General features: G+C 44.6%; 1 protein-coding gene across 1 annotated transcript; it reads right to left on the bottom strand.

The window, feature by feature from the left end:
• Positions 1-556: 556 nt before the first annotated feature.
• LOC147116154 (uncharacterized) lies at positions 557-10,265 on the bottom strand. Its single transcript, XM_085990911.1, has 2 exons — positions 10,166-10,265; positions 557-3,119 (listed from the first exon to the last, which is right to left on the bottom strand). Exon 2 carries the CDS (start codon positions 3,079-3,081, stop codon positions 2,191-2,193), a length of 891 nt encoding a protein of 296 aa, XP_085847037.1. The 5' UTR covers positions 3,082-3,119; positions 10,166-10,265; the 3' UTR covers positions 557-2,190.
• Positions 10,266-18,471: the final 8,206 nt, after the last annotated feature.

Below are 18,471 nucleotides of genomic sequence, written 5' to 3'. Positions count from 1 at the left end.
TTTCACCTTTTATTGGACAATTTTACATCCATCACTGCTGTGAGGGGATGTTCTTGAATCTTGTATTCGTGTTGGTACAAGTGTACGTATAAACTAAGAGGAGAAACTGTTAACTATTTATAGAAACCAATAAATTTGGCCCCAGTAAGATTACATTGGTCATGTGGTGTACATTATGTTAGAATTTAAAACAACATGCTATAATATTCTCTGCTATCACACAAAGAAGCAAAATAAGGAGTGTGTATTGAATGGAACAGATCAGGAAAGTGACAGCAAAATAATAGTGAGATCAGCAGACCAGCGTCTTGCTGCAGTGGAAAGGTAAACACAAAACTAGACTCCAATCGTAACAGGAGGTGATGTGTTAGTGCACGAGGGGCTGTAGCACTGGTCTCCATAACACAGGAAGGAGATTTGTGTCCTCAACAAGGCAGAGTTTAAGATAACAGCAGGTAAGACTGATCATTATGAAACAGGCTGGGATTTAATCACCTAACATTTCAGTGTGATTCTAGGGAGGAGGCAGTCAGTGAATTGATCAGTGAACATTGCACTCATTCAAACAACGGGTTTAATTAGTCCTTAAACACATAAATGAAGACAGAACAGAGTAGAGTGAATATTGGAATTCCACAATTGATATCTTGGCTGGGGTCTGCACTCGCCTGCCCCTGGGCGATGGCAAGCTGGTGAGCACAGACACAAAACTCCAACATCCTGTGATCTAATCCGTTTGCGCTGTAACTGCGCTCTCTCATAGACAAAACCTGGTGTTTCCAGTTAACACCGAGTTCTGGAACCCATCCTGGACACCGTTAGTGACAGGAACCACAGACCAGGGGATTGCTTGTGGTGGATCAAATACTGGCGACAGTCACTGCAGGAAAGGAACCGATTCTAAACGTCTACTTCTTCGGCAGTCCCTCGGAACCAAGGATGACTTGCTTCCACACTAAAAATGAGTTCTCAGGTGACTGATGAGACCAATGCGGGACCTACAGTCTCTGTCACGGTGGTTGAAGGGGCGAGTGGGTGGGGTGCCTGAGTTGACGTGCGCTCCTTCCGCTTGCTCCCGGCGAAGAGACTCGAGGTGTTCGGCGCCTTCCCGGATGCTTCTCCTCCACTTTGTGCAGTCTTGGGCCAGGGATTCCCAGGTGTCGGTGGGGATGTTGCATTTTTTCAAGGAGACTTTGAGGGTGTCCTTGAAGCGTTTCCTCTGCCCATCTGGGGTTCTCTTGCTGTGTCGGAGCTCCGAGTAGAGCGCTTGTTTTGGGAGTCTTGTATCGGGCATGCGGACGTTGTGACCCATCCATCGGAGCTGATCGAGCATGGTCAAAGCTTCCATACTGGGGATGTTGGCCTGAGCAAGAACACTGACATTGGTGCGCCTATCCTGCCAATGGATTTGCAGGATCTTGAGGAGGCAGCATTGGTGGTACCTCTCCAGTGCTTTGAGGTGCCTGCTGTACATGGTCCATGTCTCTGAAGCATACAGGAGGGCCTGGTCTTCAAATACTCTCTTCCTCAGGCGACCAAAGACTGCACTGGCACACTGAAGGCAGTGTTGGACTTTGTCATCGACGTCTGCCCTTGTTGACAGTAGGCTCCCGAGGTATGGAAAATGGTCCACGTTGTCCAAGGCCTCGTCATGGATTTTGATAATCGGGGAGCAGTACTGTGTGGCGGTGGCAGGTTGGTAGAGGACCTTTGTCTTACGGATGTTTAGTGTAAGGCCCATGCTCTCGTACGCTTCGGTGAAGGTGTTGACAATAATTTGGAATTCGACCTCCGAGTGTGCACAGACACAAGCGTCATCTGCATACTGTAATTCGATGACAGAGGATGGGACGACCTTGGATTTGGACTGGAGACGATGGAGGCTGAACAGTTTCCCGTTTGTTCAGTAGTGAGGGTGAGATGCAGTATTGCAGCCAGGAAGATCGAAAAGAGCGTTGGTGCGATGACACAGCCTTGCTTGACCCCAGTCCGTACGTGACTTGGGTCTGTGGTGGATCCGTTGGTCAGGAACATCCAAATACTGACACCCTGGAAGAAACCAACTGAAAGAGAATAATTCATGCAGGAGATTCCATAATCTCCAACCTAGTGCGCTGCATTGAACAATATCTCTCCAATGTGAATTCGCTGATACTGGATCAAGTCACTGGACTAGGCAAACACTGACCATTACAGCGATTTCTTGCCAGTGTGAATTCGTTGATGTCTGGTCAAGCAGCCAGATGTATAAAAGTGCTTTCTACACACTGTACACTCGAATGGTTTCTCCCCGGTGTGAGTTTGGTAATGCCGGGTTAATTGACCAGATGTATAAAATTGTCTTTTACACGCAGTACACTCAAATGGCCTCTCTCCAGTGTGAAATCGCTGATGTTGGATCAAGTTACTGGATTTGCCAAAACACTTTTTACACACTGAACATTCAAAGGGTTTCTCGCCGGTGTGAGTTCGCTGATGATGTATTAAGTTAGCGGACTGCCCGAACCGCTTCTTACACACTGTGCACTCAAACGGCTTCTCCCCAGTATGAGTTCGTTGATGCGTTTTCAGATCACGAGATGTGCAAAACCGCTTCTTACACTCTGTACATTCGAACGGCTTCTCTCCCGTGTGATATCGTTGATGTACTGTTAAGTAACTAGATTTATTAAATCGCTTTTTACATAGCGTGCACTCGAACGGTTTCTCTCCTGTGTGAACTCGCAGGTGCATTTTCAAAAGATGAGGCCACCTGAAGCCCTTCCCACACACAAAACACTGAAAACCTCCACCTTCCGGAGGGACAGACCCCTGCTGATTGGGTCCAGGAGTCTCCGCTGATCCAGGTCCAGGAGTCTCCGTTGATCCAGGTCCGGGAGTCTCCGCTGATCCAGGTCCGGGAGTCTCCGCTGATCCAGGTCCAGGAGTCCCTGTCGATCCAGGTCCAGGAGTCTCTGCTGATCCAGGTCCAGGAGTCTCTGCTGATCCAGGTCCAGGACTCTCCGCTGATCCAGGTCCAGGAGTCTCCGCTGATCCAGGCTGATCATTTAGTAACATTTCCGTTTCTTTCAGTATTTCCATCCTGGCTCTTAGTCCCAGAGTATCTAAGCAATCTCCGTCTAGCAAACATGAACACACAGACACATGGATCAGTAAACATCCTTTGGGTTCTCACGTACAACAAAACTCAAACAAGCATCCCCTACCGTGACTGACAACAGCTGTCCTTGGGGACTATCCAAGGACTTTACTTACACTACAACTGTCGGGTCTGTGTGAAGTAGCAGTTATAGTGTGAACAAAACCGGAATTCGGAGTCAGGGCCCGTCTGACATGCAAGCCTCCCTGGAGGAGCGAGTCTCATTCGGCTTTGCTTTAAAGTCAATTTGGGCCTTAATACCCAATTTGCACTTCCCAAGATTGCCATCAGAGCGATGCTACAACCGATGTGCATTGACACCAACCTGCAGTTTGACTACGCCCTCAATGATAGTAATTGTGTAAAATCAGTCCTGTCAAATTAGGGCTGGATTTAAGCTGTGAACTCACAGCCATTGGGAACTACCCTGTTGAGGGAATTGAGTATGTACCTTAAAATGTATTAATGGATTATATGTTCTGGAATGTAGCAAGCACGAGGTATAGAGAGTTGAAATGGCTAATAAACCATTTATGTATACTAACTTGACAGTATTTAGATTTGCCATTGTGTAAAAAGCTGAGTGCACGTAAATAGGATAAACAAGGCACATGGGAGCACAGCAGGATGTCTTAACTCAAGATAAGGAGTAGACATCGACCTTCACCATTATGTAAGGAATCCAGCTGCTTAACTCGTGACCATATTGGTCCGATGGGCTACCAGTGTATCAAGGACATCCTGGAGCCCAAGGTTTAGTCTATGGACCCTATGTATTGGTTTGCACTCGGTCCTTCTGCACACGGCACGTTGCACATGGTACTACACGGAGCACAACCATGTATGGGAATGGGACATTACCATATAACCCCTATAAATATGCTGCTGTAACTGTATCAAGTTGAGTTGGTGGTGGCAGACAGCCATACTCTACTCCCCTACTAGCTTGTAATAAAGGTCGATTTGATTCAACATGACGGCTGACTCCTGGTGGGGATTTCCCACAACATACCCAAACTGTCATTTCAACTGTCAGTGAACGGAGATTCACACCCCATCACACTGGGCCGAATTTGGACTCAGGACCCAAAGGAGAAAAGCCAATTGGTATGTTCCCAAAGACTCTGAAACATACATTCAACTTTCAACCTGCAGAACAACACATCACTCTATTGTACAGTTACATTGACTCGTAGCACATTCATCTGGCATTTGTTAGGTGCACGGTTTCAATTGGGGCAATGTTCCATTGTAGTTTAATAAAATTTTCACACACTGTAATAGAAATGAGTCCCCAATCACTAAAGCAAACAAAATTAAAGGTGCTTTTTGTTTTTTTAAATTTATTTGTTCACGGGATCCGGGTGTTGCCGGCAAGGCCGGCATTTATTGCCCATTCCTAATTGCCCTACAGAAGGCGGTGGTGAGCCGCCATATACAATTGAGTGGCTTGCTTGGCCATTTCAGAGGGCAGTTAAGAGTCAACCATATTGCTGTGAGTTATCCCCGGTGTCCTGGCCAATATTTATCCCTTAATTAACATAACAAAAACAGATTATCTGGTCATTATCACATTTCTGTTTGTGGGAGCTTGCTGTGCGCAAATCGGCTGCCGCGTTTCCTACATTACGACAGTGACTTCAAAAAGAGTACTTCATTGGCTGTAAAATGCTTTGAGACGTCCGGTGATCGTGAAAGGCGCTATATAAATGCAAGTCTTTCCTTTCCTTTTTATTGCAAAATGGACGGTCATGCTTGACCATCATTATTGAATTATTTAAAGCAGTAACAGAAAGAGTAGACAAGAGTAATGTAGTAGATCTATTATACATGGACTTTCTAAAGGTCTTTGGATAAGGTACTGCATAATAGACTCATCACTAGGTCAGAGCATGTGGAGTCAGGGGACAAGTAGCAGAATGGATAGCAAGCTGGCTACAAAACACCAAACAGAGAGTAGGGTTTAAAGGTAATTACTCAGGATGGTGGGAGGTGGTGTTCCACAGGGATCAGTGCTGGGACCACTGTTCCCTATTTACATAAATGACGGGCATGGGAATTGGAAGTGCAATATGAACATTTGCAGATGAAACCAAATAGTTGATACTGAGGAAGACTGCAACAAATTATAAGATGTTAATAAATCTGCAGAAGGGGCATGCAAATGGCAAATTAATTTCAATATAGATAAATGTGAGGTGGTGCATTCTGGTAGGAAGAATAAGGAGACCACATACTCCTTGGAAAATAAGAATCTAAATGGGGTAGAAGAGTAAAGGGATTTAGGGGTACAGATACACAAATCATTGAAAGTAGCAACGCAGGTTAATAAGGCCATAAAAAAGGAAACTGAGCACTGGGTTCTGTTTCTAGAGGGATAGAATGGAAAAGCAGAGAAGTTATGTTAAACTTGCATAGAATCTTAGTTAGACCACACTTAACAACTGTGCACAGTTCTGGTCTCCATATTACAAAAAGAATATAGAAGCACTGGGGAAAGTGCCAAAAAGATATACAAGGATGATACCAAAACTGAGAGGGTATAACTGTCAGGAAAGACTGAATAGGCTGGGGGACTTTTCTCTAGAAGTTAGATAAACACATGAGGGAGAAATGAATGGAAGATTTATATGTTGATAGAAACATAGAAGATAGCACCAGGAGTAGGCCATTCGGCCCCTTGAGCCTGCTCTGCCATTCAATGAGATCATGGCTGATCATCCAAACTCAGTACCCTGTCCCTGCCTTCTCTCCATATCCCTTGATCCATTTAGGCTTAAGAAATATATCTAACTACTTCTTGAATATATTTAATGAATTGGCCTCTACTGCCTTCTGTGGCAGAGAATTCCACAGGTTCACCACTCTCTGGGTCAAGCAATTCCTCCTCTCTGTCCTAAATGGCTTACCCCTTATCCTTAGACTGTGACCCGTGGTTCTGGACACCCCAGCTATTGGGGACATCCTTCCTGCATCTAGTCTGTCTAGTCCTGTTAGAATTTTATAAGTTTCAATAAGATCCCCTCTCATTCTTCCAAACTCCAGCGAGTATAAGCCCAATCGACCCAATCTCTCCTCATACGTCATTCCTGCCATCCCAGGTATCAGCCTGGTGAATCTTCGCTGCACTCCCTCCATGGCAAGAACATCCTGCCTCAGATAAGGCGACCAAAACTGCACACAATACTCAAGATGTGGCCTCACCAAGGCCCTGTACAACTGCAGCAAGACATCCTTGTTCCTGTACTCGAAACCTCTCGCTACGAAGGCCAACATACCATTTGCCTTCTTAACCGCCTGCTGCACCTGCATGCTTACCTTCAGCGACTGGTGCACAAGGACACCCAGGTCACAGTGCACTTCCACTTCTCCCAATCTATTGCCATTCAGATAATAATCTGCCTTCCTGCTTTTGACACCAAAGTGGATAACCTCGCATTTATGCACATTATATTACATCTGCCATGCTTCTGCCCAATCACCCAACCTGTCCAAATCATACTGGAGTTTCTCGGCATCCTCCTCACAGCACACACGCCCACCCAGCTTTGTGTCGTCTGCAAACTTGGAGATATTACATCTAGTTCCCTCGTCTAGATCATTAATATATATTGTGAATAGCTGAGGTCCAAGGACCGATCCCTGCGGTACCCGACTAGTCACTGCCTGCCACTCGGAAAAAGACCCGTTTATTCCAACTCTTTGCTTTCTGTCTGCCAACCAGTTCTTTATCCAAGTCAATACCTTGCCCCCAATCCCATGTGCCTTACCTTTACACGCTAATCTCTTGTACGGTACCTTATCGAAAGCCTTCTGAAAGTCCAAATACACCACATCCACTGGTTCTCCCTTATCTAATTTACCAGTTACATCCTCAAAAAATTCCAGTGGATTGGTCAAGCACGATTTACCTTTTGTAAATCCATGTTGACTTTGTCCAATCCTGTCACTGTTTTACAATTGCTCTGCTATTACATCTTTTATAATGGACTCTAGCATTTTCCCCACTTACCGGCTGTTCTATAATTCCCCGTTTTCTCTCGACCACCTTTTGTGAATAGTGGGGTAACATTAGCTACCCTCCAATCCATGTTTCAGAGTCTATAGAATTTTGGAAGATGACCAGCAATGCATCTACTATTTCTGGGGCCACTTCCTTAAGTACCCTAGGATGTAGATTATCAGGCCCTGGGGATTTATCGGCCTTCAATCCTGTCTATTTCCCTAACACCATTTCCCTACAAATACTGATTTCTTTCAGTTCCTCCCTCTCATTAGACCCTATGTTCCCCAACATCTCTGGGAGGTTATTTGTGTCCTCCTTTGCGAAGACAGAACCAAAGTATCTATTTAATTGGTCTGCCATTTCTTTGTTCCCGATTATAAATTCCTGATTCTGACTGCAAGGGACCTACGCTTGACTTCACCAATCTTTTTCTCTTCACAAAAGCTTTTACAGTCAGTTTTTATGTTCCCTGCAAGCTTACTCTCATACTCTATTTTCCACTTCTTAATTAATCCCTTTGTCCTCCTTTGTTGAATCCTAAACTGCTCGCAATCCTCAGGTTTACTGCTTTTTCTGGCCAATTTATATGTCCTCTCCTTGGATCTTATGCTATCCCTAATTTCCCTTGTTTGCCACGGTTGAGTCACCTTTTTTGTTTTATTTTTATGCCAAACTGGGATGAACAAATTCTGTAGTTCATCCATGCGATCATTGATTGTTTGCCATTGCCTCTTCACCGTCAACACTTTGAGTGACATTCCCCAGTCAATCCTACCCAACTCGCGCCTCATACCATCGTAGTTTCCTTTTTTTAAATTCAGGACCCTAGCCTCTGAGTCAACTACATCACTTTCCATCTTAATGAAGAATTCTATCATATTATGATCGCTCCGACCCAAGGGGCCGCGCACAAGATTGCTAATGAATCCTTTCTCATTACATAATACCCAGTCTAAGATGGCTTGATCTCTAGTTGGTTCCTCGACATATTGGTCCAGGCAACCATCCCGTATACACTCCAGGAATTCCTCCTCCACAGTATTGTTACTAATTTCGTTAGCCCAATCTATATGTAGATTAAAGTCACCCATGATAACTGCTGTGCCCTTATTGCACACTTCTCTAATTTCCCTTTTAATGCCATCCCCAACCTCCGCATTACTGTTTGGAGGTCTATATACCACTCCCACTAATGTTTTCTGCCCCATGGTATTTCTCCGTTCTACCCATACAGATTCCACATCATCAGAGCTAATATCCTTCCTTACAATTGTGTTAATCCCCTCTTTAACCAGCAATGCTACCCCACCTCCTTTTCCTTTTTGCCTATCTTTCCTGAATATTGAATACCACTGGATGTTGAGTTCCCAGCCTTGGCCACCCTGGAGCCATGTTTCCGTAATCCCAATCATATCATATTCGTTTACCTCTATTTGCGCAGCTAATTCATCCATCTTATTACGAATGCTCCTCGCATTAAGACACAAAGCCTTCAGGCTTGTTTATTTAATGCTCTTAGACCTTTTAGAATTATTATTTACTCTGGCCATGTTTGATTTAAACCCTTGATTTCTCTGACTGCCACTTTTGTTTTTCAATTCCTGTCTTTTGCTTTTATCCTTGTTTCCCTTTCCTCTGTCTCCCTGCTCAGGTTCCCAACCCCCTGCCATTTTAGTTTAAACCCTTCCCCAGAGCACTAGCAAACACTCCCCGTAAGACATCGGTCCCGGTCATGCCCAGGTGCAAATCGTCCGGTTTGTAGTGGTCCCACCTCCCCCAGAACCGGTTCCAATGTCCCAGGAATTTGAATCCCTCCGCCTTGCACCATTCCTCTAGCCACATATTCATCTGAAATATCCTTCTATTTCTACTCTGACTAGCACGTGGCACTGGTAGCAATTTGAGAGTACTACCTTTGAGTTCCTATTTTTAAATTTACCTCCTAACTCCCTATATTCAGCTTTTAGGACCTCATCCCGTTTTTTTACCTATATCGTTGGTACCTATATGCATCATGAGAACTGGCTGTTCACCCTCCCCCTCCAAAATGTTCTGCAGCCGCTCTGAGACATCTTTGACCCTTGCACCAGGGAGGCAACACACCATCCTGGAGTCTCGTTTGCAGCCGCAGAAACGCCTATCCATTCCCCTTACAATAGAATTCCCTATTACTATAGCTCTACCCCACTTTTTCCTCCCGTCCTGTGCAGCAGAACCACCCCTGGTGCCAGGAAGTTGGCTGCTGCTGACGTCCCCTGATAAGCCATCCCCCTCAACAGTATCCAAAGCGGTATATCTGTTTGAGAGGGGGATGACCACAGGGGACTCCTGCACTACCTGCCTGCACCTACTACTCTGCCTGGTGGTCACCCATTCCCTTTCTGCCTGTGCAATAGGATTAGATGAAGTAAGTTGATAGGAGGCTCGCGCTGAGCATAAACACTGGCACAGACCAGTCTGGTGTATGATTCTGTGTCGTACTGACACCATCCATTGGAGAACCTATATATCCTGATAAAATCCTGCATTAACTTTAAACAGTGCCAGTTAATGACACTGTCACACTGCTATATCCTTCCCATATAGTGGGGGGAAGGAAAATCCCTCAATGCCTCAATAAAATGAATATTTCTGCGTCAGTAAATTTAATGGAGCGATAAGCTACCCAGTGCGCATGCGGCCTATCGCCAGTCGCGCTGCCCAGTGCGCATGCGGCCCTAGCTCCAGTCGCGCTGCCCAGTGCGCATGCGGCCTAGCTCCGGTCACGCTGCCCAGTGCGCATGTGGCCTAGCTCCGGTCCTGCCGCCCAGTACGCATCCGGCCCAGCTCCGGTCGTGCTGCCGATCGCACTGCCCAGTGCACATGCGGCCTAGCTCTGGTCACGCTGCTTGGGCTCTAACAGCCGAGTCCAGCCCATGACCGACCGCCTGCCGGCCAGAAGAGTCTCTCCGAGGGCCTCTCATTGACACTTGATCCCGCCGGGAGCAAAAACACCGCCAGCAGCAGAACGAACCACCAACCTGCGTCTCCCCGCTGCTCCGGCAGTGTGCGTCTGACCTCACCCGGCGGCGCCACCTCTGATTGGCTCAATTGGCAACAGCTTTCAGCCAATCAGTGTCCGTCATCGTTTTTTTGATTCAAAGCTTTTGGCGGGAAAACCGTTTTGGTGCTGCTGCACCAGAGAAAGAAAGACCTGCATTTATATAGCGCCTTTCACGACCACCGGACGTCACAAAGTGCTTTACAACCAATCGAGTACTTTTTGAGATAAAACCAGAAAATGTTGGAAATACTCAACAGGTCAGGCAGCACCTGAGGCGAGAGAAACAGATTTAACATTTCAGGTCGATGATTTTTGTCAGAACTGGAAAAAGTTAGAGATGTAACAGATTTTAAGCAGGTACAGAGGTAGGGAAAGGGGATGGGGAGGACAGGAACAAACAAAAGGGACTGCCTGTGATAGGGTGGAAGGTAAGAGAGAATAAAAGACAAAAGAGATGATGGTGCGAGGCTGAAAGAGATGGTAATGGAACAAGTGGAAAAAACAAAAGATGGGTCTGGCGGAGGTAAATGGGAATGGCAAAATCATCAACAGCTGCCATGTGAAAAAAAAGGGGCAGAGGTTATGGTCTGAAATTGTTGCTCTCAATTTTGAGTCCAGAAGGCTGTAAAGTGCCTAATCAAAAGATGAGGTGCTGTTCCTCGAGCTTACGTTGAGCTTTGTTGGAACAGTGTAAAAGGCCGAGGACAGAGAGGTGGGAGTGGAGCAGAGAATTAAAATGACAGGTGATCAAAAGCTCGGTGTCACGCTTGCAGATTGAACGGAGGTGTTCCACAAATCTGCGTTTGGTCTCCCCAAAGCAGAGGAGACTGCATTGTGAGCAGCGAATACAGTATACTAAATTGAAGGAAGTACAAGTAAATTGCTGTTAATCTTCATATAGACTGGACAAATCAAATTAGCAAAGGTAGGCTGGAGGACGAGTTCATGAAATGCATTCGGGCCACTTTCCTAGAACAATATGTCATGGAACCAACCAGGGAACAGGCTATTTTAGATCTTGTATTGTGTAATTAGACAGGGTTAATTAGCAAGCTCATAGTGAAGGATCCTCTGGTGCAGAGTGATCATAATATGGTAGAATTTCACATTAATTTTGAGTGACTAGCCTATGTCCGAAACTACAGTCTTAAACTTAAATAAATCCAATTACATAGGTATGAGGGGCTAGCTTGCTAAGGTAGATTGGAAAAATAGATTAAAAGGTATGGCGGTAGATAAGCAGTGGCTAGCATTTAAAGAAATATTTTATATTTCTCAACAAAAGTACATTCCATTGAGAAGCAAAAACTCTATGGGAAAAGTGATCCAACCGTGGCTAACTAAAGAAGTTAAGGAAAGCATTAGATTGAAAGAAGCAGCTTATAATGTTGCAAAGAATAATAATAATCCTGAGGATTGGGAGAGTTTCAGAAACCAGCAAAAATTGACCAAAAAATTGATAAAAAGGGAAAAAATAGAATATGAGAGAAAACTAGCAAGGAATATAAAAGCAGATTGTAAGAGTTTCTACAAGTATGTAAAAAGGAAGAGAGTAGAAAAAGTAAACGTTGGTCCCTTAGAGGCTGAGACAGGAGAAATTATTATGGGGAATAAGGAAATGGCAGAAACGTTAAACAAATATTTTGTATCTGTCTTCACAGTAATACACAAAAAGCATACCAAAAATGGTAGGAACCAAGGGCGTAATGAGGATGAGGAACTTAATGTAATTAATATAAGTAGAGAAAAAGTACTAGGGAAACTAATGGGACTGAAAGCCGACATATCCCCTGGACCTGACGGCCTACATCCTAGGGTTCTAAAAGAGTTAGCTGCAGAGATAGTGGATGCATTGGTTTTGATCTTCCAAAATTCCCTAGATTCTAGAATGGTCCCAGCAGATTGGAAGGTTGCAAATGTAACACCGCTATTCAAGAAAGGAGGTAGAGAAAAACGGGCCAGTTAGCCTGACATCAGTCGTCGGGAAAATGCTGCAATCCATTGTTAACAACATAAGAACTTAAGAAATAGGAGCAAGAATAGGCCACTTGGCCTCTCGAGGCTGCTCCGCCATGCAATAAGATCATGGCTGATCTTCGGCTCAAAGCCACTTCCCCGCCCACTCCCCATAACCCTTCACTCCCTTATCTTGCAAAAATCTGTCTATCTCCACCTTAAATGTATTTAATGACCCAGCCTCCACAGCTCTCTGGGGCAGAGAATTCCACAAATTTACGACCCTCTGAGAAGAAATTCCTCATCTCAGTTCTAAAAGGGCGACCCTTTATTCTAAAACTGTGCCCCCGCGTTCTAGATTTCACCATGAGGGAAAACATCCTCTCTGCATCTACCTTGTCGTGTCCCCTCAGTATCTTATATGTTTCAATAAGATCACCTCTCATTCTTCTAAATTCCAATGAGTATAGGCCCAGCCTGCTCAACCTTTCCTCATGAGTCAACCCCCTCATCTCTGGAAGTAATCTAGTGAATTGTCTCTGAACTGCCTCCAATGCAAGTATTTCCTTCCTTAAATAAGGAGACCAAAACTGAACGCAGTACTCAAGGAGTGGTCTCACCAATACCCTGTACAGTTGTAGCAGGACTTCCCTGCTTTTATACTCCAACCCCTTTGAAATAAAGGCCAACATTCCATTTGCCTTTTCGATTACTTGCTGTACCTGCATGCTAACTTTTTTGTGTTTCATGCACAAGGACCCCCATCCCACTGAACTGTAGCATTTTGTAATCTCTCCATATAAATAATAATTTGCTTTTTTATTTTTCCTGCCAAAGTGTATAACCTTGCACTTTCCCACATTATACTCCATCTGCCAATTGCTTGCCCACTCACTTGGCCTGTCTATATCCCTTTGCAGGTTCTTTGAGTCCTCTGCACTACTTGCTTTCCCACCCATCTTTGTATCATCCGCAAATTTGGCTACATTACACTCGGTCCCTTCATCCAAGTCATTAATGTAGATTGTAAATCGTAAGGCCCCAGCACTGATCCCTGTGGCACCCCACTAGTTACCGTTTGCCAACCAGAAAATTACCCATTTATCCCGACTCTCTGCTTTCTGTTAGTTAGCCAATGCTCTATCCATGCTAATATATTATCCCCAACTCTGTTAGCTCTTACCTTATGCAGTGACCTTTTATGTGGCACATTATCAAATGCCTTCTGGAAATCCAAATACACCACATCCACTGGTTCACCTTTGTCCACCCTGCTCGTTACCTCCTCAAAGAACTTCAGCAAGTTTGTTAAACATGACTTCCCTTTCATAAAACCATGCTGGCTCTGCTTGACTGCATTATGATTTTCCAAATGCCCTGCTACTGCTTCCTTAATGAAGGACTCCAGCATTTTCCCAACAACAGATGTTAGGCTAACTGGTCTATAGTTTCCTGCTTTCTGTCTCCCTCCCTTCTTAAGGGTGTTGCATTAAGGAAGTGGTATCAGGGCACTTAGAAAATCATTCCATGATTAGACAGGGTTAACATAGTTTTATGAAATGGAAATCATGTTTGACAAATTTATTAGAGTTTTTTGAGGATGTAACTAGCAGGGTAGATTAAAGGGAACCAGTGGATGTAGTATATTTGGATTTCTGAAAGGCATTCGATAAGGTGCCACATAAAAGGTTATTGCACAAGATTAGGGATCATGGGGTTGGGGGTAATATAGTAGCATGGATAGAGGATTGGCTAACGGACAGTAAACAGAGAATAGGGATAAACGGATCTTTTTCAGGTTGGCAGGCTGTAACTAGTGGGGTGCCACAAGGATCAGTGTTGGAGCCTCAGCTATTTACAATCTATATTAATGACCTATATGAAGGGACTGAGTGTAATGTATCCAAGATTGCTGATGATACAAAGCTAGGTGGGACAGTAAGCTGTGAGGAGAACACAAAGAGTCGGCAAAGGGATATAGATAGACTAAGCGAGTGGGCAGTTAGGTGGCAGATGGAGTATAATGTAGGGAAATGTGAGGTTATTCACTTTGGTAGGAAGAATAGAAAAGCAGAATATTTTTTAAATGGTGAGAAACTTTCAAATGTTGGTGTTCAGAGAGATTTGGTGTCCTCGTGCAAGAAACACAGAAAGCTAACATGCAGGTACAGCAAGCAATAAGTAAGGCAAATGTTGGCCTTTATTGCAAGGGGTTGGAGTATAAGAGTAAGGAAGTCTTGCTACAATTGTACAGGGCTTTGGTGAGACCACACTTGGAGTACGGTGCACAGTTTTGGTCTCTTTATCTAAGGAAGGATATACTTGCCTTGGAGGCGGTCCAACGAAGGTTCACTAGATTGATTCCTGGGATGAGAGGGCTGTCCTATGATGAGAGATTGTGTAGAATGGGCCTATACTCTCTGGAGTTTAGAAGAATGAGAGGTGATCTCATTGAAACATACAAGATTCTGAAGGGGATTGACAGAGTAGATGCTGAGAGGTTGTTTCCCCTGGCTGGAGTGTCTAGAACTAGGGGGCATAGTCTCAGGATAAGGGGTAGGCCATTTAAGACAGATGAAGAATTTCTTTACTCAGAGGGTTGTGAATCTTTGGAATTCTCTGCCCCAGAGGGCTGTGAATGCTGAGTCTGTGAGTATATTCAAGACTGAAATAGATAGATTTTTGGACTCTAGGGGAATCAAGGGATATGGAGATCGGGCTGGAAAGTGGAGTTGAGGTCGATTATCAGCAATGATCTTATTGAATGGTGGAGCAGGCTCGAGGGGCCGTATGGCCTACTCCTGCTCCTAATTCTTATGCTCTTATGTTTCACCTGGAAGGATTGGTTGGGGCCCTAGACAGTGGGAAGGGAGGGAGTAAAACTGCAGGTGTTGCATCTCCTGCGCTTGCACGGGAAGGTGCTGTGGGAAGGGGAAGGGGTTTTAGGGGTGATTGAGGAGTGGACCAGGGTGTTGCGGAGGGAACGATCCCTTCAGAATGCTGAGGGGCGGGGAAGATGTGCTTGGTGGTGGTATCATGCTGTAGGTGGTGGTAATGGTGGAGGATGATCCATTGAATGTGGAGGCTGGTGGGGTGGAAGGTGAGGACAAGGGGAATCCTATCATGGTTCTGCGAGGGAGGGGTGAGGGCAGAAGTGCGGGAAATGGAACAGACACAGTCGAGGGCCATTTCAACCACGGTGGAGGGGAATCCTTGGTTGAAAAAGGAAGACAAATCGGAAGCACTGGTGTGGAAGGTAGCATCGTCAGAACAGATGCGACGGAGATGCAGAAACTGAGAGAATGGAATAGAGTCCTTACAGGAAGCAGGGTGGGAGGGTGTGTAGTCAAGGTAGCTGTGGGAGTCAATTGGCTTATAGTGAATAAAAACAGAAAATGTTGGAAACACTCAGCAGGTTAGGCAGCATCTGTGGAAAGAGAAACAGAGTTAACGTTTCAGGTCGATGACCTTTTGTCAGAACTGGTCATCGACCTGAAACGTTAACTCTGTTTCTCTCTTCAAAGATGCTGCCTGACCTCTGAGTGTTTCCAGCATTTCTGTTTTTATTTCAGATTTCCAGCATCCGCAGTATTTTGCTTTTGGCTTGTAGTGAATATTGGCTGATAGCCTATCCCCAGAATTGGAGATAGAGAAGTAGAGGAAGGAAAGGGAAGAGCCCATGTGAAGGCGAGGGAAGGGTGGAAATTGGAAGCAAAGTGAATGAAATTTTCCAATACTTTTTGAAGTGTAGCCACTGTTGGAATGTAGGAAACACAGCAGCCATTTTGCGCATAGCAAACTCCCACAAACAATGCGACAATGAGCAGATAATCTGTTTTAGTGATGTTGATTGAGGGATAAATATTATCCAGGACACCAAGAATAAATCCCCTGATTTTCTTCGAAATGGTGCCATGGGATCTTTTACGTCCACTTGAGAGAGCAGACGGGGCCTCGATTTAACGTCTCATCTGAAAGACGGCCCCTCCGACAGTGCAGCACTCCCTCTACTGCACTGGAGTGTCGGCCTAGATTTTTATGCTCACGTCTCTGGAGTGGGACTTGATCCCACCATCCTCTGACTCAGAGGTGAGAGTGCTACCAATTACCATTGAGAGGCTGGTCAATTAGGTGGGCCGGTACTGCGGAGTGCGGGTCAGCGTGTTGTATCATAGTGAGGTTGGCCAATCTAGAGAAAAGAGCCCCAGCCTGTTCAATCTGTCCTGATAGGTATATCCTCTCAATTCTGGTATCACCCTTGTAAATCTTCTGTGCACCTGCTCCAGTGCCTCTATCTCCTTTTCATAATATGGAGACCAGACTGTGCACAGTACTCTAAGTTTGGTCTAACCAAGGTTCTATACATGCTTAACATAACATCAATTCTATCCCTCCAGAAATTAACACCAACTTTGCTTTTTTATGGCCTTTTTATGGCCTATGCAGGTTAATAAGGCCATAAAAAAGCAAACCAAGCACTAGGGTTTATTTCTAGAGGGATAGAATTGAAAAGTAGCAAAGTTATGCTAAACTTATATCGAACCTTGTTCAGATCACACTTGGAGTACTGTGTGCAGTTCTGGTCGCCATATTATATAAAGGATATAGAGGCACTGCAGAGGGTGCAAAAAAATTATAAGGATGATACCAGAACTGTGAGGTTATACCTATAGGGGGCATTAAAATCATGAAACATTCTGATATAGAGTAGACACAGACAGAGTTTCTACTTGTGTGGAAGAGCAAAACTAGAGTCCATCAATATAAGATAGTCACCAAGAAATCAAATAGGGGATTCAGAAGAAACTTCTTTACCCAAAGAGTGGTGAGAATTTGGAACTCGCTACCACAGGGAGTGGTTGAGGTGAATAGTATAGATGCATTTAAGGGGAAGCTAGATAATCATATGAGGGAGAAAGGAAATATAGGGTTATACTGATAGAGTTAGATGAGGAAAGATTGGACGAGGCTGGAGTGGAGCATAAATGCTGGCATGGACTGGTTGGGCCGAATGGCCTGTTTCTGTGCTGTATATTCTTTGTAATTCTATGTAATTAACCTGTGTTGCTACTTTTAGTAATTTCTGTATCTGTACCCCCAGATCCCTTTGCTCCTCTACCACATTTAGACTCTTATTTTCCAAGGAGTATGTGGCTTCCTTATTCTTCCTACCAAAATGCACCATCTCACACTTACCTATATGGAAATTCATTGGCAAATTATGCAAGTTTATTAACGTCTTCTTACATTTTATCGCAGTCTTCCTCAGTATTAACCATACCTTGCAATTTGGTGTCATCTACAAATTTTGAAATTGTACTTTTGATTCCCGAGTCTAAATCGTTTATGTAAATGATAAACAACAGTGTTCCCAGAACCGATTCTTGTGGAACACCATTTCCCAACTTCCACTAGTCTGAGTAAATATCTTTAACCTCAACTCCCTGTTTTTACTTCGTATCTAATCCGCGCAGTACATGCCTTGGGAATGTTTGTTGGGACATCATTGAGGGAACTTTATTCTGTATCTAACCAGTGCAGTACCTGTCCTGGAAGTATCGAATTGGACCGTGTAGAGGGAGTTTGCTCTGTATCTAATCCGTGCTGTACGTCACCTGGGAGAGTTTGATGGGACAGTGTAGATGGAGCCTCACTCTGTATCTAACCTTCGCTATTTACACCGTGAGTGTTTGACGGGACAGTGTAGATGCATCATTACTCTATATCTAACCTGTGCTCTACCTACCCTAGGATTGCTTGATGGGACGGTGTAGATAGATCTGTACTGTATATCTGCACTGTGCTGTACCTGCCCTGGGTGTGTTTAATCAGACAGTGTAGAGGGTGGTTCCTCTGTATCTAACCTGTGCTGCACCTGTTCTGGAATTGATTAATCAGAGAGTGTAGAAGGAGCTTTACTCTGTTTATAGCCCGATCTCTACCTGCCCTCGGAGCTTTTGATGGGACTCTATAGATGGAGCTTTACTCTGCATCTAACCTGTACCGTACTTTCCGTGGGTGTTTGATGGGACAGTGTATTTGTAGCTTTACTTCAGCTGCCTAGGTCCTAAACTCTGGAAGCCCTCTCTAAACCTCTCTACTGCTCGCTTCTCCTTTAAGACTCATTAAAACCTACCACTTGGACCAAGATTTGGTCATCTGTGCTAACGTCTTCTTATGTGCCTCGGTGTCGAATTTTATTTAGATAACTCTCCTGTGAACCGCCTTGGGGAGTTTTTTTACATTAAAGGTGCTACATAAAAGCAAGCTGTTGTTGTATCTAATCTGTTTGCTACCTTGCCTTGGAGTGTTTGCTAGGAAAGTGTA

The sequence above is a fragment of the Somniosus microcephalus genome, chromosome 6 (assembly GCF_052327205.1).
Source record: "Somniosus microcephalus isolate GS21.2 chromosome 6, FLI_Smic_1.0, whole genome shotgun sequence".
NCBI lineage: Eukaryota > Metazoa > Chordata > Chondrichthyes > Squaliformes > Somniosidae > Somniosus > Somniosus microcephalus.
Note: the sequence above shows the minus strand (reverse complement) of the source record. Positions and strands in the feature narration are given on the sequence as shown.

Excerpts from the sequence above, each read along its gene's own strand:
- LOC147116154 (XM_085990911.1), bottom strand. The coding sequence starts at position 3,081 with ATGGAAATACTGAAAGAAACGGAAATGTTACTAAATGATCAGCCTGGA.